The 23,854-nt window shown below is 41.3% G+C and overlaps 1 protein-coding gene across 2 annotated transcripts in view; it reads left to right on the top strand.

The window, feature by feature from the left end:
- Raph1 (Ras association (RalGDS/AF-6) and pleckstrin homology domains 1) overlaps positions 1–23,854 on the top strand; it is a 69,107-nt gene that overhangs the window by 13,093 nt on the left and 32,160 nt on the right. For both annotated transcript variants that reach the window (XM_051153917.1, XM_051153918.1), the window contains exons 2-4: positions 12,083–12,202; positions 16,656–16,761; positions 18,270–18,760. In XM_051153917.1, the coding sequence (XP_051009874.1) occupies positions 12,083–12,202; positions 16,656–16,761; positions 18,270–18,760 (717 nt within the window). The remainder of the gene's footprint in view (positions 1–12,082; positions 12,203–16,655; positions 16,762–18,269; positions 18,761–23,854) is intronic.

Here is a 23,854-nt window from a genome sequence, read left to right as displayed (position 1 = left end):
ATATCTTGCGATAGGCACAAGGGAAGTACCAAGAAAAATCACTTTTAAAAAAGGCGGGGAGGGGTGTCTCTAGCTCAGGCTCTTGTGAGACCCAGCAATCCTCCCAAGTCTCCCAAGTGTTGGCAATGCTGGTATTTGCCATCATGCCAAGCTTTCCTTCACTTTGGAAGGATAGCTTTTCATGGTACCGAAGTTCTATGTTCACTATTTTTTCTCTCAAAATATTAAATATTTCACTTTAGCCTTGCATGAATGGAATGATTCTAAGATGCTAGGTGGACGTTTTCTCTTGTTTCTTCTATAGGTAAGTTCACAGAGTGTTTAAAAGTGTTTGACTTGGGATTCCAACTCAATACTCTAAAAACTGGAGCCCAACTCTGGACATGGTGATGCATACTTTTAACACCTGAACACCAGCACTTGGAAGTGGAGGCATGTGGGTCACAGTAAGTGTGGTCACCTGGTCTGCTTTGCAAGTAGCTGGCCAGCCAGAACTATAATAGTGAGACTCTGCCTCAAAAAATGTCTCCTCTTAACAAAATGAAATTGTGTCAACAGTAATATATATCTTAGACAACAATGGAATAAAAGACACTGGCTTAGCAGTATGCCCGCTTAGTATTCATTTTCTTAGTCCCAAAATGGGAAAATCTACTGTAATTAGTGGTGTGTGTGTGTGTGTGTGTGTGTGTGTGTGTACTAGATATGAGATCAGCCATACATGTTACATGTTAGACTATTCTAATGTCTTATAATCCATCCAGACAAAATTAAAGTAAAATATTTGTTGAGAGAAGAGATATGGGTGTGATGGGCATGACTAGAAACAGGCTATCACTCTCAATACTGCCCAACTTTTTATTTCTATCCGGGTGACAAGATAAGAACTGACAGTTTGAAATTTTGATTTTCTTTCTACTCAGTGTACTGTCTGGTCAAAGGATTTAATGGTTAACCAGGCACTGCAGGATTTTTTTTTTTTTTTAAGTGAAGTTTAATAGATTTTTCTACGTTTTCCTGTTTTGCTCACATTTCATTGAAAGGTTACTTGCAAAGATTAGTAGCCTGTGAGATCTTTTCAGTCTTTCTTTGTAGATTCTCTTTGAATTTGTTTATGATAATATAACAGAGATGGTGTACTGTTTTCCTTCTTTTCACATTAGAATACTGAAATCCCTGCCTCCGTGTACACGCACACAGTTCAGGGACATGAGAGGCACTGAGAATATAAAGCCATAGACCAGATAGGACAGCATTATCCTAACTAAACCTTTACTTTTATTTGATGGCCTTTAAATATAAACTCGTTATCCATTTTTAATATAGTTGCTAAAAAATGCAGGCATGAATCAAGCACACTCTAGAATATTGTGCTTCCTAGAGTCCAAATTTGTTGTACAGCAAGTCATATTTGATTTTTTTTTCTCATACCCATGACCATTCTATTGAGACAGTGATTCTGAAAACAAAAGTAAAGGTAAGAGGAAAAATATTAAATGCATTAAGTTAATTAGTGGTCTAAGCACCTTGTACAAGTTCCGGGCTCCTGGTGAGACTTATTGGTTCTGTGTGGGTAGGGTTTGGTCTTTGGGGAAGGTGAGAAAGACCAATCTTTAAGCCTCTCCCACCCCTTAATCAATATGCCTGATGGGTGGAGAGCAATGGTGCCTCTCTTCTGAGCTAAGATTAGAGAAGACTGACAATTTGATAGGAAGTTAGAGTGAAGTTACTATTTAAATAATATAACTTCGCAGAAGAACCACTTACCGACTTACCGTGGGTGGAGGGGATTCCTCTGGTATCAATTTATCTGTCTCTAACCTCTTCCTACTTTTTCCCTCTGCAGATTAAGAAATCCAGTGCTAATGATTTAACAAGAGTTCTGACTAGTTAGTGGTAAAATTAGAATAAAACAAGAATTTGAGTTTTTCAGATTCCTTGTTTAGTTCTAGGTGGCTCAAGCTAGAAGATTCTTACAGACTTGGTTCCTTGAGCTAATCTTTTTAGAGGTGTGATGATCTAGGACATACAAACGGAAGATTGACTTACTTGAAATGTCAAGTTTAACAAGAATTTGTCTTAAAATGTTAGGAGAGAGACATACCGAGATACCCATAGGGACATTTTTAAGTAAAAAAAAATAAGTCTTTTAACAGAAAGGAGATATTTTGCATATATTATTTGAATACTCAAAAGACTTAAAAACTTTTACTTTACTTTTAGGATTAGGCTTAACACTGGCTGGATTGGAATTCACTGTATAGACCAGGCTGGCACCACTGGGTAACACTGGCTGGATTGGAATTCACTGTATAGACCAGGCTGGCACCACTGGGTAACACTGGCTGGATTGGAATTCACTGTATAGACCAGGCTGGCCTGAACTCCCACGTGTTTTATGCTACCACACCCACGTTCCTTGTAGTTCAGGCTTGCCTCAAGCTTGTTAAGTAACTGAGGATGACCCTGAACATTGCTAGGTAGGAGTAGAACTTTTGAAAGAACATGTTGAAACAGAGAGAGCAATTTAAAGGAGAGCTATATCATGGCAAATGTGATTGCTTTCTTTCTTTTTCTTTTTCTTTTTCTCGTTTGTTTGTTTGTTTGTTTGTTTGTTTGTTTGAGACAGGGTTTCTCTGTGTAGCCTTGGCTGTCCTGGGCTTGCTTTGTAGACCAGGCTGGCCTTGAACTCACAGCGATCTGCCTGCCTCTGCCTCCCAACGTGCTGGAGTTAAAGGAATGTGCCACCTTTCTCTTAAAAAAAATTAAAAAATAAAAAAAACAAAAAAACAAAAATAAAATCATTGGCCAGGTGGTACATGCCTTTGCCCAGAGACAGGCAGATCTCTGAGTTCAAGGTCAGCCTGGTCTACAGAGTTCCAGGACAGCCAAGGCTGTACAGAGAGATTCTGTCTGGGAGAGAGGAGGTAAAAGAAAGAATTTACATTTATTAATGAGTGTGCGCACTGTTTGCGCTTCACCCCCACCCCCACCCCCAGCTGAGGGAGTTGGTTTTCTCCTTCCACCATGTGAATCCTGAGGATCAAACTGAGTGTTCTGAGTTAAGCATTTTTACCTGCCTTGTAAGGCTCAATACTTTGAATTCGAATTGATTATTTTCTAAAACCAATTTGAGCTCAGGGTTAGTCGTTATTGTCAGCATACCTGCTAAATCGTCTTAAAATATCCTTAGGGAATATTCCGCTGAGATTGTGTCGAGTTTTTCTGGGTTTTCTTAATTATTCTGCTATTGGTGGAGAAATAAAATTTAAAATATGTCGATTCCTTTGAGCATTTATTTACTTATAACCAGATAAATTGATATTTTTAAGGAAATGTGCCTTTAGTGTTGAGTCATCTTAAATTAACATTAATTTTAAGACATCTTTAATTGGGAATATCTGGAGAAAAAAAAGGAAGTTTTAAAATGTGTATCAGTAAAGACTTTGATCCTCTGATTGTTGGTCCAGAATGAAAACTGAGAATTGCGATGTGCTTGCTGTCTTTCCAGAGCTCACAACCTGAGGGGCTGATGAGACAGGCGCACTAATGTTGACGAATAGTAGGAAGCTCCAGAATACACTTGTTATCATAACAAACATTAAAAAAGAGAAGTCATGAAGGGTTTTTTAAATTTTATTTTTATATTTAAGTGGTTGTGTTGTGAGGAGCCTCTGCGGCCAGAGGCTTTGGCTTCTTGGGAGCTTGAGTATCAGGCAGTTTTGGGCCACTTGCTGTGGGTGCTGAGACATGTTCTAAACTACTAAGCCATCTCTCCAACACCCACTTAAAATTTTTTCCTAAAGCCTATGTTTTAGCCTTTTTGACAAGTACTAATGGCATTTGATTTGGAACTAAACTCTGATGTCTTCCTGATGTAGTTGTGACATTAACGTTAACCAGCTCTTACTGAATCGGTTCACACTTAGAGGAGAGCGTGGACCTGAGACACAGCTTCTCTCTTAGTCCAGGCTGACCTCAAACTCACGGCAGTCCTTTAGTCTCAGCCTCCTCCTGAGTGTTCTGATTATAGGCGTAAGCACTGTGCCTAAGTGTTTAGGGGTTGCTTATGGCCGTTTGTTTGTTTGTTTGATGTAAAGTTTTGAAATGAGTCTTTGAATGTCTCTCTGAATTATTTGAGGAGTAATTATTTTTCTCTTCACATTAAATAAAACTACTTTTTAAAATCATCGTCAGAATATGTCTAAAAAGGCAACTGAATAAGCCAGGAAAACACTTTAGGAAAAGTGACGTATAAGCACATATAATTTTAAAACCGTATTTTAAAAAATTACGTAATTATTTTTCAGTATCGTTAGACTAAGTTGTATGTTTAGTTTAGTTAAAACATGTTTAGTAGCCTATGTCTTATTATTTTGAGATTATTCGGGATTTTAAATAAGCTCTATATTAACTTTGTTTCTCAACTAAATTTATAACTTCCTAGGACAAAAACTACTCCCCTTCCTTCCTTTCTTTCTTTCTTTCTTTCTTTCTTTCTTTTTCTTTCATGTCATTTCAAACTTAACAGAAAAGTGCTGACATCAGACATTGCCCACACTTTGTTGACTCAGATCCACCTGTTGTTTACATTTTGCCTAGCTGTCGTTTTCTGTTCTCCATCTTCCCACCTGCATACTGCTCCTGCCATGCCACACATGCACACACTTTCCTTCTTCAGCTTACGAAACATTGCAGACATTATGCTTCTTACACACAATTCTTTAAATTTTTTCCACCGTATATTTCTTGTACTATTTTACATAAGGACATACATGTTCATAGTGTATATTCTACATTGAGCATATTACCTCTGAGATTTCCCTCTCCTTTCCTCTCTTACCTTCTCCTTCCCTTTTAATCCCTATACTCACCTAAACAGTTTAACTTCTGCTTCCATATCTCATATATACGTGATTCTATATACTTATATAAATTAAACTGTAGAGGCACGTATGGGAAAACAAATGACATTTGTCTTTCTGAGAGACTGGCTTAATTTGTTTAATATGAGTATCTCCAGTTACATCCATTTTCCTGCAAATCACATAACTTCATTGTCCTTTATAGATGGAAAGATTCATTGTGTTTATTGGTCACATTTTCTTTATCAATTCCTCTGTTGCTAGGCACCGTAGTTGGTTCCATTGTTAACTATTCTGAATAGTGCTGCAATGATGATGTTGATTGGAAGCCCTTTGAGGAAACACCTAGCAGTGAGATCACTGGTCCCACTTTCAGGCCTACTTGTAATATTGTAGATGCTTCCATGCTGATTTCCGTAGTGGCTGGAATGGTTTGTGTTCTGATGTCTTGTCCCCAGCAGCACGTGTTTGTTGTCTGCTTTTTTAAGGACAGTCGTTCTGACTGGAGTGAGACAGAATCTCAGTGTAGTTTTAATTTGCATTCTCTGATGTCTAGTGAAGTTGAATGTTTTTTCATACATTTATTGGCCATTTATATTTCTTGTTTTATTTTGTTTTGATTTTTGTTTTTGTTCTTGTTTTATTGTTGTTGAAGTGAGGCTGTCCTGGCCTCACTTTGTAGACCAGGCTAGCCTCAAACTCAGAGATCCACCTGCCTCTGCCTCCCAAGTGCTAGGATTAAAGGAACTATATTTTATTTTTGAGAACTACGTTTTCATGTAATTTAGCCCACTTGTTGATTAAATTAATTTCATGTTTAGGTTTTTTTTTTAGTGATCTGTATATTCTAGGTATTAATCCTCTGTCAGATGTATAACTAGCAAAGACTCTCAACCATTTTGTAGCTGTATCTTAAGAGTTTTCTTTGCTGCGCTTAGGCCTCTTGATTTCATGAGTTCCCATTCTCTTTATCATAGAATTCTTTACTCTTCTCTGTGTAAGCACTCTTGTTTTTTTGCTTTGGTTTTTCGAGACAAGGTTTCTCTATGTAGCCTTGGCTGTCCTGGACTCACTTTGCAGACCAGGCTGGCCTTGAACTCACAGTGATCCACCTGCCTCTGCCTCCCGAGTGCTGGGATTAATAGCGTGTGCCACCACGCCCGGCTGTGTAAGCACTCCTATAATTAAGATCAGAAAATATAACTGATTCATTACTGTGCCTTAGTTCACAATAACCAAATTTTGTCCTCCTTAACGTTGTCTTTCATACGTAACTTTTGTCCATTTTGTGGGATTTTGTCCAACATTGCAATTTAGCTCTTGTGTCTCTCTTAAGTTCCCTTAACATAAAATATTTCCTGAGCCTTTACAGTTTTGAAAGTTATACACCAATTAGTTTTTGGTTTTGTTTTGTTTTGTTTTTCCAAGACAGCCCTGGCTGTCCTAGAACTCGCTTTGTAGACCAGGCTGGCCTCGAACTCACAGCAATCCGCCTGCCTCTGCCTCCGAGTGCTGGGATTAAAGGCGTGCGCCACCACCGCCCAGCTACCAATTTGATGGTTTAATTTTTGGCAGGGATAATATAGAATAATGACTTCTGACAGTGTGATGTTGGCCTGCCTCAACATTGCTAATACTGTGATCACTTGGTTACGGCAGTTCTTCCTGTAAATTGTGGAGAAATATTTTGAGAATATGTAGTCTCATTAAATTTTCATTTTCTAGCTCTACTACATATTGATGATTCCCTTCCTTGAGTAAAGGGGAAAAAAACGTATTTTTTATTACTTAAAAAATTCAGTGCTGTAAGCTGGGCGTGGCGGTGCACGCCGGTAATCCAATCACTCCGAGTTTGAGGTCAGCCTGGTCTGCAAAGCAAGTCCAGAACAGCAAAGGCTACACAGAGAAACCCTGTCTAGAAAAACCAAAACCGGAACAAAAGCCTTAAGGCTTGCTTATTATGATAATGATCACAAAATTGTGATTTTTCTGTCATTTCATCTATATTAGCTACTTGGTATTCTATGATAAGGAAGAGTCTGTAAAAGTAACTTTTATTCTCCTGATTCAGTTATTGTCTGGGAGGCTTACTACCTCCTCCTGCTAACCTAGGCCTAGTCCTGGAAGCTTCTAGCCTTCCTATACTCTAACCTAGGCCTAGAATGTTTTCAGCCTCTGAGACTTACTGCCTAATAAGCTCACCATTACTTGTTCGTGCTGGCTGGTTCAACACAGCTGTTCTGCCTCAAACTCTTCTCCCAGCTGATTTATTTAATCTGGCTTCTCTCTCGGCCTCTGAATTGCTTTGTTTGGCCTCAAACTAGCTCCAGCAGTCTTTTCTAATCTTCTGGCTGCTTCTCATTCTCTGGCTCATTCTGTCTTCACCTGACCCATCTCTCTGTTACTGTCCTGGTAAGACTGCCTCCCATCTCTCTCTCTCTGTAAAATTACCTCCTCCCTCTCTGTAAAACTGCCTCCCCTCTCCATAAAACTGCCTCTTAGGTAGCTTCCTTTCCTCTCTCTTCTCTCAAGAGTTGGGCATATCCTGTTCTGTCAAATCTTCTCTGATTCGTCACTTTTTCTGCCACTCAGTTAGACAACACTTTCAAATATGCTTCCTTACAAACTAACTTTACCTTCATTGTTTGGGATTAAAGGCATGTACCACCACACCTGGACCTAAGCTTTTCTTTACCTGATATTTGCTCTACACCAGGCTGGACCACATGATGACCACGCTGCACGTCTGCTATATATGTGTAGAGGGTCTAGGTCCAGTCCATGCAAGCTCTTTGGTGGTACAGTGTCTGTGAGCCCCCATAGGCCCAGGTTAGTTGACTCTGTAGGTCTTTCCCTGGAGTCCTTGACCCCTGCAGCTCCCTCAATCCTTCCTCCCACTCTTCCTGTTGTTTGGCTTTGGATGTCTGTATCTGTTTCCATCAGCTGCTGGATGAAGCCTCTCAGAAGGCAGTTAATGCTAGGCTCCTGTCTGCAGGCATAGCAGATGATATCCTTAATAATAGTGTGTGTGTGTGTGTGTGTGTGTGTGTGTGTGTGTGTGCCTCTCTCTCTCTCTCTCTCTCTCTCTCTCTCTCTCTCTCTCTCTCTCTCTCTCTCTCTCTCTCTCTCTCTCTCTCTCAGTTTCAAGTTGGGCCAGTCATTGGTTTGAATTTCCATAGACCCAAAGAAGCCAAGGAGGCCCCAAGGGAGGATGCGTGAATCTCATGCAGAAGAGGAAATAAAATAGTCACCTGGTAGATGGAGGGAGGGAACTGTGTGGGAGAGAAGGTGGGGAGGGTAACAAGGGCAGGGATCAGCTGTGAGGGGGGTGGGGTGGGAGGGAGAGGACCTGAAGAGAGAACAAAAACTGGTGTGTGTAGGGGGGGGCATCTTTGGGACAGGGGAGGCCCCTGGAAGTCTATGGGGATGACTAGCCAAGAGCTCTAACAGCTGGGAACTAAACTTGCCACCAACTGTTAGCCAAGGGAGACACCAACCTACCCATAAAACCTTTCACCCAAAATTTGTCCTGCCTACAAGGAGTGTAAGGATAAAGATGGAACAGCTGATTTTTTTTTTTTCTAAATTGAAATTTTTTTTTCTACCTCTTAACTAGCTGGGTATTCCACTGCCTGCCTGCTGATGTCATCTATGATGAATGTCATGAAGGTGGCGGCCGTACATAGTCCAGGTCTGTGCAGAACACAGGACTTTAGTAGTTGCAGAAAGTTCTCTGGCTAAAAACTGGCGCACATCTGTCAGGTAGTCTCACCAAAAGTGAATCTTCCGCTGTGCTTAGTGTTTGCCTGCTGCTTTCTGTCTCCATGGCTCCCTGAGCTCCTTGCTGACCAGGGCGGGAGGTACAGCCTCAGCCTGGGCCTGTCAGTCCAAAGTGGTCAGTTTACTGTAATCCGCAAACCTTTCCAATCAGTACTTGGTTGCCTTGGTGCTTTTTTTTTTTTTTTTCCCCCTTCAACTTGTTTGGAGACAGACCCACTGGACTGAACTTGGGGGTCAATGCAGGTGTGGCTGTGACCTCACCTCCTGTGTATCTCAGGTACAGGAGTTTGATCCCACTATGGTCAAACGTCAGAGGCTAGTGTCAAATAAACTGAAGAAATTCACATTGTAGCCTCCTCATCTGAGCCCAAACCTAAAAGCTTTCTGAGATTTTTAAATGGGGTTTTGAATAGAATGCATAATTTTACAAAAAAGAGCTTTTTTAATTAAATGGACAAAATAATACTCCATAATGAGTAAGGCACCCTGAGTGTGTATCCTGAGTTTTTCTCATGACTTCACAAGCGTGTGACTTGTGTACGTTGTGCTTCCTCCCAGATCTTCAGTCCCTTATGTATAATAACCCCTACCCAGTATTTAGAATACTTCCCAGTGGTCTTTCCCTTCCTTGTACAGTCACTCTGTCCTCTGAGTGAAAACCAGTCTGTCCCTTTCCCCTTTCACTACTACTGTGTATTCTTAACATGGTATTCTTAGCTCCTTGAAGCTATGGGAGGAATGGCACGTAAGCTAAGTTCTTCTCCCTCTCCTCTTGTGTGACTCAGTCCCAAGGCATTCTTATTCTTCCTTCCTTCCCTCACCTTGCTCACTCTCACCTACCTAGGGTAAGCTTAACTAGATTCTTAAGCGCTAAGAAGCCCACACTTCTGAATAGTCATGGTTGCCTCCACTCGCAAGGAAGAAATTGAATAATAAACCAGACTCTCCTGAACAGAAGGTTAATAGGAGAGATGGGCATGAGTAATTAGTTTCATGGAAAATTTAGCAGTAGTCATATTGCTTCATACTAAGCTGTACTTAAGGGATAGTTGCTTTGGGTGCAGTTGACCATATATACTAAAGTTTTTTACTGCATAGCATATAACAGTAGTTGAATGATAGTTTTGTTGTTTTTATTGTTGTTTTAAGCCTTAATGGAGATGGCCAGATGATTGAGCAGAGAAGGGTGCTTGCCACTAAGTTGGGCAAACCTGAGCTTGATCCCTTGGAGCCCCATGTTAGAGTGATCCACTTCCCACAAGTTGTCCTCTGACTATGCGTTCCTCATGCCAGTAGATTGAAGGTCCACTAGGAATGGGTTTTACCTGACTTTATGTCAGTCTTCTGCTGGCATATGAGTGCCTGGCATATGAAACCTGCCCCATAAATGCTATTGAATGAATAAATAAAAATGATGTATCTAAAAAATTACACTTTTCTCAAACTTACCTATATACATAATGGCCAGTAAAAGCAATTCTACAATACTCAATTCAAAAAACACTAATATAATAAATAAGTCATACAAATTCATGCAGTTACTTATTATTAAATTTGGGGAAAGTTACTTAATTTTTCTCAGCCCAATTTTCTTCATTTACAATTGAATAAAGCCTTAAATCATGGTGTAACATTAGCTGGGAATGGAGTTCACTTGATATAGCGCTTGCCTAGCATGCGTGAAGTCTTTGGTTCCATTCCCAGCAGCCCGTAAATGCTAATGTGCGCACCTGTAAATCCAGTGCTCAGAAGTGGAGGAAGAGGATCAGAAGTTTTAAGGTCATCCTTGGCTACTTAGGGTTTGACAGATGTGAAACCAGCCTGGACTATATGAGACCCTGTCACCAAGGAAAGTATGTAAGATTAAATAACAAGTCCTGATTTTGTTTTTTAACAATTTATCTTATGTGTACGTACCTGAGCATTTGTTTGTAGATTGTGTATATGCAGTACATGTGGAAGCCAGAAGAGGGCATCAGAGCCCTTGGAACTGCAGTAATGAGCAGCTGAGAGCTGCATATGGAACCTGGGTCTTAACTCTGGAGACATCTGTCCAGCTCAAACGAAGAGTTCTTTATGAAGCACCTCCCTTGTCCTAAAGGACTAGTACTCAGTGTTTATTTTTGGTCCTTTATTATTTGTGTAATAGTATTTATTTTATGGGCTTTGGTCTTAAATTAAGCTCTTAGGGACCTTTTAAAGTGTGTGTGTGTGTGTGTGTGTGTGTACAGAGATTTCAATACTCATTTATTGAATTTAATGACACAACTGTGACCCAAGTGCCAGCCATTCAAAGTATGTAGATGCAAGAAGTAAGGATCCTTTTTAACAGCGAAGAGGAGAAAGGATAACTGTGATTATGGTTAAAAGCACTATGAAGAAGCCATAGAATGGAGTGGTGCACATCCTTACTCTCAGCACTTGGAAAGAGGAGACAGGTGGATCTCTGTGAGTTCAAGGCCAGCCTGGTCTACGTAGAGTTCCAGGACAGCTAGCACTACATAAAGAACTCTGACTCCTCTACCACCAAAGCACTGTGGAGAAAACTAAAGCTGTATAGGGACAGAATGTAACAAGAGTAGAGTGTTACTTAGATGGGATGCTCATTTAGGCAAAGACCTGAACGAAGCAAGGAAGAGCACAAACTATGCACACATCTGCAGGAAAGATCTGGAAGGAGACAGAGAGGCTAAATGTTGAAGCACGTCTGTATGTTTCAGCAAGCAAGACGGTGTGCAGAAAGCAGGAGAAGTAAAGAAGCAGGGATGGTGGGGAGGTCCCCAGAGGCTGAGACTCTGGACAGCGTTGTTTCCCTGCCCGTGACTCAGTATCCCTGCATGTTGGTACATGATTTGAGGGGCAGTATGTTCACTGTTTCACAGCATAGTTGTCTTCATGTAACGGAATGGGGAATTTAAGTGAAAATTTAACATATTCTGTAAAATATCTAGCCTAATGTTTATGGAATTCTGTTGAAGTCTTTGAAACTATGTTTAGAGCAGTACAGAGTCCATCAGCAGAGAGAGTGACACAACAGTTACACTGTCTTGTTAATTGAAAGGGGTATTTTATATTTCATAAATTGTTGTGTGTGAATCTTGTCATAATTTGATAGCTTCCCCTTTTTTGGTTTGTTTGTTTTTTCTGGACAGGATTTCTCTGTGTAGCCTTGGCTGTCCTGACTTTGTAGCTTTGTAGACCAGGCTGACCTCGAACTCAAAGAGATCTGCCTGCTTCTGCCTCCGGGAGCACCAGGATTAAAGGCACGCACCACCGCGCCCGGTTTGTTTTCATTATTAATCATTTCTATTTTTCTTATGCTGTAATCTAATTTTGAAGATTTTATTTCAGAGACATGTCATACATCAGACCTTGTTCTGAATAATTTTTAAGTGTAATTTGTAACTGTTCATTCAACACAAATGTCTGTATTTTAGATGGAGCAACTATCAGATGAAGAAATTGACCATGGTGCCGAAGAAGATAGCGACAAGGAAGATCAGGACCTGGATAAAATGTTTGGAGCCTGGCTTGGGGAACTGGACAAACTTACTCAGGTTAGAGGTCTTACTTGAAAAGCTGGTTGAAGATTTAAAGCTGTCACTACATGTTTAAAGTTTACTGTACAGACAAAAGCTATGGTTGCAGGCTAAATTTTAAAATATTACTAAAAGAAAAATAATTGACAGGTAGATGGATAGAAACTTCACAATGCAAGATACTTTCCTTTATGGTTGTTATTTGTGTATGTTTATGTGGACCTGTGTGTGTGATGTGTGTTCATCTGTGTGGACATGTACATGCAGGCAGAGACCAGAGGATGCCCTCAGGATTCTCCTTGGAAGGCTGCCACCTTTTTATACATAGGATCTTTACTTTCTCTCCCCTTTTTTCCCCCTTACCACGTCCACCCCCTTTAACAACCCAGAGTTGGAGATTTTTTGTTAAAGATAAGTTTAATATAAGCTTAAACATCGGGGCTGAGGAAAAAGTGCTCAGAAGTAGGAAAATGGGTAAGATCTCCCTAAGAGGAAGTTTTTCGTTGGCATAACACTTACTGGTTAGGCTAGCCCCCCAAGGGATCTCGCTCTATTTGCCTCCCCAGGGCTAGGATTGTCCCACCATTTAGATTTGGGTTTGGGAGTTAAATACATTCCCTCATTTTCACAAGTGTTTTACTAGCCGAGCCATCTCCCTAGCCTCTTTTTTTCTGGTTATTCTAAAGTTTAAAAAAACAAAACAAAACTATTCTTTAACAATCTCTGTCTTAGTTAACTGTTCTATTGCCGTGAACAAACCATGACCAAGTCAACTCATAAAAGAAAGCATTTAATTTGGGTCTTGCTTACTGTTTCAGAGGGTAAGTTCACAACTATCATTGTAGGGAGCATGGCAGGAGGCAGGCACAAAGCTGGAGCAGTAGCTGATCCACAGGCAGGAAGCAGAGAGAGAGGGGGGAGAGGGAGGAGGGAGGGAGGGGCTAGTGAGACTAGGCATAGCTGGGCTTATGAAACCTCAGAGCCCACAGCCCACTGACACACCTCCTCCCACAAGGCTATATCTCCTAATCTTTTTATGTGAGAACCTGTAGGAGCCATTCTCATTTTAACCACTATAGTCACAAAAGGAAACATTCTTTTTGTCAAACTTTTTTAATGTCTGTAGGTACCAAACCATTTTTATTTGATTTTTATATTCTGCAGATGGCAGGGGCCGGCATGTGGGGGGAATGCATACATGTATATAGAGTCCAGAGGTTGACATCTGGTGGATTAGTCAGCATTCTCTCAAAGAACAGAACTGGTAGAGTGAACACAGATAAATTAAAGGAGGGCGGTTATTAGAGTGTTTACAGACTGTGGCCCTGCCAGCAACGGCTGCCTCCTGCTGGGAAGGCTAAGAATTCAGTAATTGTTCAGTCTGTGAGGGTGTGTCTCAGCAGTCCCATTGTGGCGCTGGAGTCCTAGAGAGCTGCTGGTGTTTAGTCTCTGCTGGGTCCTAAAGAAGTCGGTTCTAATATCAGCAAAGGAACAACCTAGCCACAGGGTATTTGAACCTGCCAGTGAGAGGGTGGGCAAGCAGGCAAAAAATAAAAGCTTCCTTCTTTCATATCCCTTTAAGTGAGCTGCTGCCAGAAGGTATGGACACGCCCAGCTCAGGTGCTTGGGTTTCATATGATTCCAGAGATAGCCAATTGACAGTCACAATTAGCCATCATTTCTGGTGTCTGCCTCTGTTATTATATTGTGTGGGGGGTGGCTGTCATGCATGTGTGGAGGTCAGAGGAGAACTTGTGGAGTCAGTTCTCTCTCTCTACCATGTGGGTCCCAGGGGCAGCAAGAGCCTTCTAAGGTACCTCTCTGGCCCTCCCCCTTACTTTTGAGACAGTCTCTTGTTGAACCTGAGGCCTACCAGTCATCTAGGCTGGCTGACCAGCAAGCCCCAGGGTCTTCATGTCTCTGCCTCCCCATTGCCGAGATGACAGGCACTCCCCAGGCATACGTGTGAGTCTAAATTCGGGTCCCCATGTGTATAAGCTCTAGTGCTATAAGCACTCAACAGAGCCATTTCCTTAGCTCTTAATTCTTATTTATTTATTTATTTATTTATAACAGAAAGTCATTTTGTCATAAAGATGATGGCTGAGTATCAGGTTTTATGGCAGTGTGATGGTTTATATAAGTGTTCTCTATATAATCAGGTGTAGGTCTGCTGTAGAGGTTATTGGGGTGGAGTGCAGCCTTGCTGGAGGAACTGTGGCATGGGGCACATTTGAGTTTAAAAGCTCACACCTCTTCTGGTGGAACCATGTGCTCTCTCAGCTTCCCGGTCTGCGGACCCACTTGCTGCCATGCTTCTCTGCCTTGATGGCCCCTTATTGCCTCTGTCATGTTTTTCTCACAGCAGCAAAAAAGTAATACAGCTGGGAAGAAAAGAAACAGACAGAAGAAATAGAAATGACAGTATATAAAGAAAATTATCCAAGGGCCAGCTAGTATGTTGTAGTGTCTGTGACAAGTGGTTGTGTACTTGAGGGAGTAGGTAGCAATGGGTCAAGCTGCCCTAGGTGAAGCAGGAACTCACTTGATACTGTGTTCTCACATGTACTTTAAGTTGCCTAACCTTTTACCATAGAAATCTGTCATTAAAGAGAAACATTAAAACCAATGCGTATTATGTCAGGCACTACTACACACACACATGCTATGCTACATACATTCAGAAAGATACTCATACCCATAAAAATAAATCTTTAGAAACAAATGGAGACTGGGAGTGTAGTTTAATTGTTAATATGCCTCCCTAGCAACAAAAGCCAGGTCCCATTCCCAGCACCTTATGGGGTTCATCTTCAGTTATGGACATTTTCTGCTATATACAGTGAGTTTTAGCCCAGCTTGGGCTAAAGTCTATCTATAAAAATAAGATGATCGCTATTTGTATGAATTATCAAATTCTCAAGATACGTAAATAATAAAGATAGCATTCTAATGTAACTTTATCATTCTATAAATAGAATTCCTGAAGTTCTGTTTTTGTTTTTGAAACAGGGTTTCTCTGTGTAATATCCCTGGCTGTCTTGAACTCACTTGTAGACCAGGCTGGCCTTAAACTCACAGAGATCTGCCTGTCTCTGCTTCCTGAGTGCTGGGATGAAACACATGTGCTACCATGCTAAGCACCAAAATTCATTTTTAAAACTTGAACTTATTTAACACAACATCCATACAGAAACCAGTTGTAAAAGACTATTCTACCTTTAAATAGTTAGATTAATTTTCCTCCTTCATTGTAATTGTTCTATTTATATCCCTTTTTTCCTTACTGTGGAAAAACTACAGGTGAAAAGGGTGTCATTGTAAGAAGGTGGGAAAGGCTGGGAGTGTGACATAGTGGGGTATATTTGAGTGTCTGCTATGCATAAGGCCTTGGGTTCAGTCCCCAGCACCACAAAAGTAAGGGTAGAAATGACGTTCAAGGTTGTCCTTTGTCTTTAGACACAAATGAAGCCATGCTAGATTAAAAACACAACCCTTTGAGGAAAGAGACGGCAAACCTGTACGAGGTTCTTCCTCTGCTGGGATTAAAGACGTGCACCACCACGCCAGCTCCTCTCTGTGGCTCTTTACCATGTCCGTATTCATATACTTAAATGATCTCATGATGAAGTTCTGTAGAATGAAGTCATTGACCAAATGTTGTAATTTGAAAAGATATTCACTCTTATCACTTCACCCTGACTGCATTGCCAGCTCAGTAGATGAGGATGAGCTTAGTCCTGGCGGGATTTGCTGTGCGGAGTGGGTTGGTGGAGGGCAGGGGCTACCCTTTTCTGAGAAGCAGGGGAAGGGGGCTGTGAGGAAGAGGGTGAAAGCAAGGGGCCAGGAGGAGAGGAGGAAGGGGCCTATGATCAGGCTGCAAAGTAAATATATAAATTAAAGATAAGTTTTTAATGTAAAAGAAAATGGTATTTACCCTGAACTGTGACAGTTTTGAGTCTCAAGTGTCTTAAAAGTAAGTATGTACTTAAAAATGGAGATAACAAATGAAAACCAAATAATTAGAAGAACCTTTAGTTTTGTTAATGTGTGTGCTGGATAGTTTTATGTCAACTTGACACATCATCTGAGAGGAGGAAACCTCAAGAAAAGCCTCCATAAGATGGACTGTAGACAAGCCTGCGATTGATTGAAGAAGGCCCAGCCTATTGTGGGTGGAGCCATCCCTGGGCTGGTGGTCCTGGGTTTCATAAGAACGCAGGCGGACCAAGCCAGTGAGCAGCACCATCATGGCCTCTTTAGCAGCTCCTGCCTCCAGGTTCCTGCTGTTTGAGTTCTGCTCTGACTTCCTTTTAATGACAGATTGACCCTTTCTTCTCTGACTTGCTTTTTGGTCATGGTGTATCATCACAGCAATAGAAACTCTAAGACAATATGGCAGTTCACTCATCTTTTTGCATAATGGAAACCCACATTAATATAACTTGTTTCTTTCTTTATTTCTTTTAAGAGTTTGGATTCTGACAAGCCCAAAGAACCAGTGAAAAGATCTCCTCTTCGCCAGGAAACAAATATGGCCAACTTTTCTTATCGTTTCTCCATATACAACTTGAATGGTAAGATTTGATTAAAGTCTAAAATAGTATACTAACTTCTGCATTACAGGAATAATAGAAATGCAGTTCTAAATGTACGACAGTATAAAAATTATTATATATGTAGCTTGACTGAGTTCTGGTTTCTTTTTTAAAAAAGTTGTGTGTGTGTGTGTGCGCGCGCGCTTGCTTATGTATGTGTGTGTGTACGTATACACAGGAGTGTAGGTCCCTGCAGAAGCCAGAAGTATCATTTTTTTAAATGGTTTTTTTTGGAGACAGAGTTTCTCTGTGTAGCCTTGGCCGTCCTGGACTCTCTTTGTAGCCCAGGCTCGCTTCAGACTCACAGCGATCCACCTGCCTCTGCCTCCTGAGTGCTGGGATCGGAAGGCGTGCGCCACCACGCCTGGGTGTCGGGTAATCTTGAAGCTGGAGTTGCAGGTAGTTGTGAACCGTCTACTGTGGATGCTAGGAGTCAAACTCGGGTCCTCTGGAAGAGCAGTGCAAACTCTTAGCCACTGAGCCATGCTGAGCTCTGTTTTTCTTGATGTAATTCAAAGTAATCACAGGAAAAAAGGCACCTGGAATGTAACATGGTTTTCTTGTCCTGTGTTTAATACTTAATACTATTCATGCTAAGGAAAAAGCCCACAGCAATCTGATTGCTTTGTTTTCTGACTGGATTAAAGTCCAAAGAAAATTTTTCTGCATGATTTTAAAGTCAGCCTGTTTGACCTTTATTTAATGTACCTAGTCACTTTTTAGTGTTTGGAATAAATGTTTTAAACTTTTTTAGGCTTTTCTCTCTATGCCCTTCTCTATTTTGGTAATACTATATCTACCTGGACATTGATTATATACTAGCTTGCTTAGGGTTTCTATTGGTGTGATAAAACACCATGACTAAAAGCAACTTGGGAGGAAAGGGTTTATTTGGCTTACACTTCCATATCATAGTCCATCCCTAAAGGAAGTCAGGACAGGAACCTGGGGGTGGGAGCTGATGCAGAGGCCATGGAGGGGTGCTGCTTACTGGCTTGCTCCTCATGGCTTGCTCAGCCTGCTTTCTTATAGAACCCAGGACCACCAGCCCAGGGATAGCTCTACCCACAATGGGCTGTTTTATTCCCCATCAATCACTAATTAAGAAAACGCCTGACAGCCAGATCTTGTGGAGGCATTTTCTCAGTTGTGGTTCCCTCCTTTCAGATAATTCTCACTTGTGTCAAGCCAGCACAGTAGTGCAAAGTTACATGGAAATTTGGATAAAACCATGGATAGTGCAAGAGTTTTCAGTATTTTGTTTTTGAACCTACAACCTTATTTTCTTCAGAGATCTTAAAGAATAAGCTATTTTGCTTCTAAAAATTCTCTTAGAATTTAAAACAGAACCTATTAAGTACTTTCTTTGATTGATTTTAGGCCCAATGAAGTGTATTCTTTTGCTTTTTTCCCACTGCCTGTGGATAATTCATAATAGAATGTATAGATTTTTTATTATGTTCTGGAAACTTGTGTCTTCTCTGTAGAAGCTCTGAATCAGGGAGAGGCTGTGGATCTGGATGCCCTGATGGCCGACCTCTGCTCTATAGAGCAGGAGCTCAGCAGCATTGGCTCAGGAAATAGTAAGCGTCATGTCACAGAACCAAAAGTTTCTCAGAAGCCACCTTCTAGCCGTCATACATCGAAACATGGCACCATGAGAGGACTATCAGCTAACCCTTCCCATGCCAATTACTCTCTGGATGATATCACCGCACAGTTAGAACAGGCTTCCTTGAGCATGGATGAGGCCGCTCAGCAGGCTGTGGCAGAAGACTGTAAGCCCCTAGTGCCGAGTCAGCACAGAAGGACTGCCTCAGCAGGCACCGTGAGTGATGCTCAGGTGCGCTCTGTGAGTAACTCCTCCCGCTCAAGCATCGCTTCTGCAGCCTCCAGCATGGATTCTTTGGATATTGACACAGTGACTCGCCCTCAAGAACTGGATTTGACAACACATCAGGGGCAGCCAATTACTGAGGTAAATTGAAGAAGTTTTCCTCTATTATTTTAGCCTTAAAATACAGAGAAATGGCTGTGTTTTGTTTTAATTGTAGCTTTAATTGACTTCACTTTTTTAACATTTAAATTTTACCAAAAGTACTTCTCAGCTAAATGAGACCACAGAAAGAGTGTGCCACACAGAGGGCCTAGAAAAAGTTTTGATTTTTCTTTTTGTCTTTGATTTGTTAGAGTCCCTTGAATTAATGCCAATAATTTCATGTGATTAAAAAAAATGAATTATGATTTCAAGCCTAGTTAGTAAGCTGAGGATTGTTTATAATGTAATTGAGGTGAGACCATAAGGCAGTGTAACTCCTCATTGCTGTCTTCTAAGATTCTGTTTGGAGTTTGCTCCGTCCTGTCATCACAGGCTTAGTGTGGTGTAGTAGGAGGAGAAGCTGGACTTCCAGAACATGTGTCCTTGTCATTTGGTACCACGGGACACAGGTGAGTTATTCAGTCTCTGCAGGCAGACATCGTTTTCTCATAAGAAAACTTCAGTTCCTACTCTTTGGTCTGCCTTTCCTCTCTTCCTCACAGGGTGATTCAGAGACTCAAAAATGATTCGGGTGATGTAAGAGGGCATTTTCCTGAGTGTTTCAGAGTAAGGGTAAGGGATGGACTAATGATAACAGACTTAGCAGAAGAAAGAAGTTTCTCTTGATTTCTTTGCATCAAGAAGATAGCAATTTTGGGGGCTGGAGAGATGGCTCAGCAGTTCAGAGAACTGACTGTTCTTCCAAAGGTCATGAGTTCAATTCCCAGCAGCCACATGGTGGCTCACAGCCATCTATAATGTGATCTGATGCCCTCCTCTGGCCTGCAGGTGTACATGCAGGCAGAGCACTGTATACATAATAATAAATAAATAAATCTTTTTTAAAAAAAGAAGAAGAAGAAGATAGCAATTTTGTTGTTCGGTAGGAACAAGAAAGAAAATGAGTGAAGCAGAACAGAGTCAGCCTTTCCAATGAGCTTGTGTTTACATACTCTAGTACAAAGTGAAGGAATGTATGCATTGTTGGCACTAGTGTGAAACATTGTAAAACATTGTTGAAAGAATCACAGAGAAATGTATACTATGTGGCATTATTAGACTCTCCCCTGCCAACTGGTTGAGTTCTTTAGATCAACTTAGATCAATCAGGAACTCATGCTTAGCCTTATGCAGGTCTGTGGAGCACAAGAGAAGCCTTAGCCACCACTGGGGGTAGAGACAACGAGCTATTGTGGTGGGCGCAGGGACTTGTAAGGAATCGTAGGAGCCTAAAGAATAAGCCCTGGTCTACTAAAGGGACCTTGTCTACGTTCTATAGTCTACAAAGAGTTTGAAAACCAGTTTCTACTTTATGAAGAAACCCATTGTCTGCTCTGTGACCTAAGAGCCCTGTTTAGCTCCTCAGCATTTCATTTCATGCCTGTCAAATTTACCCTCTGAGACTTAGGTAAGCACTGTTTATTAGGGATGTGTTCTTCTCCCTCTTGTCTGGTTTGCTGTGACTTCCTTTCTGGCCTATTATTTTGAGTTACGTCAAAGCGCATGAGAACAGATGTGAACTAATTACTCTGTGTAGCTGTGGCTGTTGACTACCCGTCCTGTCCATCTTGTCTCTCTGTCTATAAAATACCACTCACTAAAGTTCAAACAATGTAAGAGAATATAAAGTGAACAACAGCCCCATCTCTTGGGAGACACATCAGTCAATATCTGGTGATGCCCATGGGCAACGATATCAATATTTGATGGTGGAGTGTTTAATATAATATTTTCAATATGAGGCTTGGTAGGTAAATCAGGAATGGTCCAAAGTTTAATCTGGCTTCCTCTTACCTTGTCCAGAGTGATATTAAAAAATGGTTTAAAAACTTGTTTCAACAGCCCTTTTAAAAAAAATTTTATTTATTCACTGTTCATCCTGACTGCAGCCCACCTCCTCCTAGTCCTCTCCTCACAAACCCCTCCTCCCCATTCTCCCCTCTCTTCTCCTTAGAGAAAGGGGAGGTCTCCCATGGGTACCAACTTCCCCTAGCACATTAAGTTACTGCAGAACTAGGTGCATCATCTCCCACTGCCAGACAAGGCAGCCTAGTTAGGGGAAAGGGAGGCATCAGAGTCAGAGAAGGCCCCCACTCTAACTGTTGGGGGATCCACTTGATGACAAAGCTGTTCATCTGCTACATATGTGTAGGGGGCCTCGGTCCAGCCCATGCATGCGCTTTGGTTGGTGCTTCAGTCTCTGTGAGCCCCCTTGGACCCAGGTTTGACTCTGTAGGTCTTCTTGTGCAGTCCTTGACCCCTGCAGCTCCCTCAGTCATTCCCCCAACTCTCCCATAGGACTCCCCGAGCTCTGTCTAATGTTTGGCTGTGGGTCTCTGCATCTGTTTCCATCAGCTTCTGGGTGAAGCCTCTCAGAGGAGTTATGCTAGGCTCCTATATACTGTGTTCTGATTCAAATGGAATAAAATGTGATGAGCTCATTAGCTCCAAAACCCACATATCAAATAGTCTTAAAATCAAATACAATTTATAAAATTAAAATTAGTTTTTTAATGCATATGATTAAATAGTTATTTTAGGCTAACTAAATATTTCTACCATACACATGTCATATTCTGCCCCTAGAAATACGTACTCTGTAATCTTTTAAAAATATTTTATTTATTTTTATGTGTATGAGTACTCTATCTGCATGTATACCTGCATATCAGAAAGGTGCATCAGATCTTATTGTAGATGATTATGAGCCACTATGTGATTGCTGGGAATTGAACTCAGGACCTCTGGACATGCAGACGGTGCTCGTAACTCCATCTCTCCAGCTCCATACACTTTGTAATCTTTGAGCTAGTTCTTATAACATTTATCTCCAATAGCATTTAGCCCCACAACCCCACATGTAGGTCACACACACGCTCTCTCTTTTTCCCCTGCTGTGTCAATCATATACTGATGTTGTCAATCATATACTGATGTTGGAAGATGGAACTATAGCTTGCAGACACCTCTCTCCACTTCTCTGCTCTTGTTCCTTGGTTCTCCCTGCCTAACATTTATAGTTATTGTTGTTTATTTCCTTTTTTGTGGTCTTAAAAATCCAACCCAGGGCCTTAGATGTGCTAGGCAGGCACTTACACACTCTCCCATTGAGGTAAGCCCTCAGCCTCTCAGAACACTCTGTGCTTTTATTATAGTGACCGTGTACTTGAAGTTTGCTGCAAAACTGTATATTTTTTACTTCCTTTTGAGGAGTAACTTTTTGCTTTAAAACAAAACAAAAGATAAACAAAAACCCTCCATTTTCTCTGCATATCATTATTTCAATTCTAAATTATGACAGTTGATTCAGTCTTGCTTAGCTTGAACAGAATTAATGTTCTATTAATTTCCTTCCTTTTAAAATTCTTTGTCCTCCTTGTCTTTTTTTTTTTTTTGGAGACAGGGTCTCTCTGTGTAGCCTTGGCTGCCCTGGACTCGCTTTGTAGACCAAGCTGGCCTCGAACTCATAGCGATCCGCCTGCCTCTGCCTCCCAAGTGCTGGGATTAAAGGCCTGTGCCACCACGCCCGGCCTCCTCCTTGTCCTTTATTTAGGACTGCTTATGTGTTTTCCCACAGACCACTAACACTCTGCAACGACAACTCTGCCAGTCTCTGGCATGAAGGGCGGATGCCTGGTAGCCAGTATTTCCACCGCCCGTTAGGGAAAAGGGCAGGTTCAGATGTGGGATTGTTTCTCAGTGTTAGCTTCATCTGGTCCTTTACACTTCTCAACTCAAACACAACTGACACTTTAGGCTAGGTGGACTTGGTTGGGAGATGGCACCCTGGACACCTTAGAATGTTTAGCAGCTCCCTTCCAATTGTAGACTTGATCACAAACCCATGAATGACAAAATACTCCCATTTGGGAATTTTGTCGCTAGATAGAAAATTAATAGCAAGCTAGAGCCCTCTTTTCAGGAAAAATAACCATGGGTTTTCCTTTTCCTGACATCTTTTTCTTGGGAACACACTGAATTAAGATTAATTATAGGCCAGCCTGGTCTACAAAACAAGTCCACGACAGCCAAGGCTATGCAAAGGAACCCAGTCTTGGAAAAAAGGAAAAAAAAGAATTATAATGATGTCTAGTGCAGGAAGGTCACCGTGAGTTCTCCAGCCTGGTTGCAGAGTAAGACCCTGTTTCAAACAGGACAGACTGAAAGATTGGTTATAGACCGTCTCTAGAGAGGGCCAGAGATGTAGCCCGATGGCTCATTGCGTATAGCATTTGCAAGGCTTTGCTTTCAGTCTCCAGCACCAAAAGAGAAAATGATTGTCCAGAAAAGTCAGCAGGTATTCCTGTTTGTTTTTAAATTGCCCCAGATTAGTAAGTGCATACAGATCCAGAAGATCATTATAAAAACGGTGATAAGACCCTGACTTCCTCGTATATAATATAAGCTTTGTAAATGAGTAAGAAAGGGCCTCAGACTTATATTCATTACCACAGATATTACTGCTTCCTGTGCAGTGGGACGTTTTCACAAGCCTTGGTCACTTCTGTTCTTACCAGTGTGGTTTCTTTTCCACAACCAGCTGTCATTTAATAGGACCCAGAAAGGTCCCTTGTGAACAGCATAGACTCTGAAGATGAGGTTGCAGAAATGCGTGAACCTCATCTCATCCCCTCCCCCAATTCCTCCCAGATCCTCCTTACCCACCTCTCTCTCTCTCTCTCTCTCTCAAACAAAATAACAGCAAAAACCAAGAGATACACCCATAACAAAAAAAAAAGAAGAAAACCCATGGAAACAAAAATCAAAATAGTTTTATTAGTAATAAAGCAGAAATGCACAAACAAACCAAAATGGATCAGAAAATCTACCAAAAAAAAAAAAAAAAAACCATTGAGTTCTTTTTGTGTTAGCCAACTAGTACTGGGCACGGTGCCCACCTGGAGGTGTGGTTGTATACCCTGTGGGACTCAGTGGAGAAAATGATTTCTCCCTTGCCAAAGGTACCAACTGCAGATAGCTTCTGTGTGCTCAGATGTGCATCGTCTGTTGTGTCGGGACCCTTATTACTCCGTG

The sequence above is a fragment of the Acomys russatus genome, chromosome 12 (assembly GCF_903995435.1).
Source record: "Acomys russatus chromosome 12, mAcoRus1.1, whole genome shotgun sequence".
Classification (NCBI taxonomy): Eukaryota; Metazoa; Chordata; class Mammalia; order Rodentia; family Muridae; genus Acomys; species Acomys russatus.
Note: the sequence above shows the minus strand (reverse complement) of the source record. Positions and strands in the feature narration are given on the sequence as shown.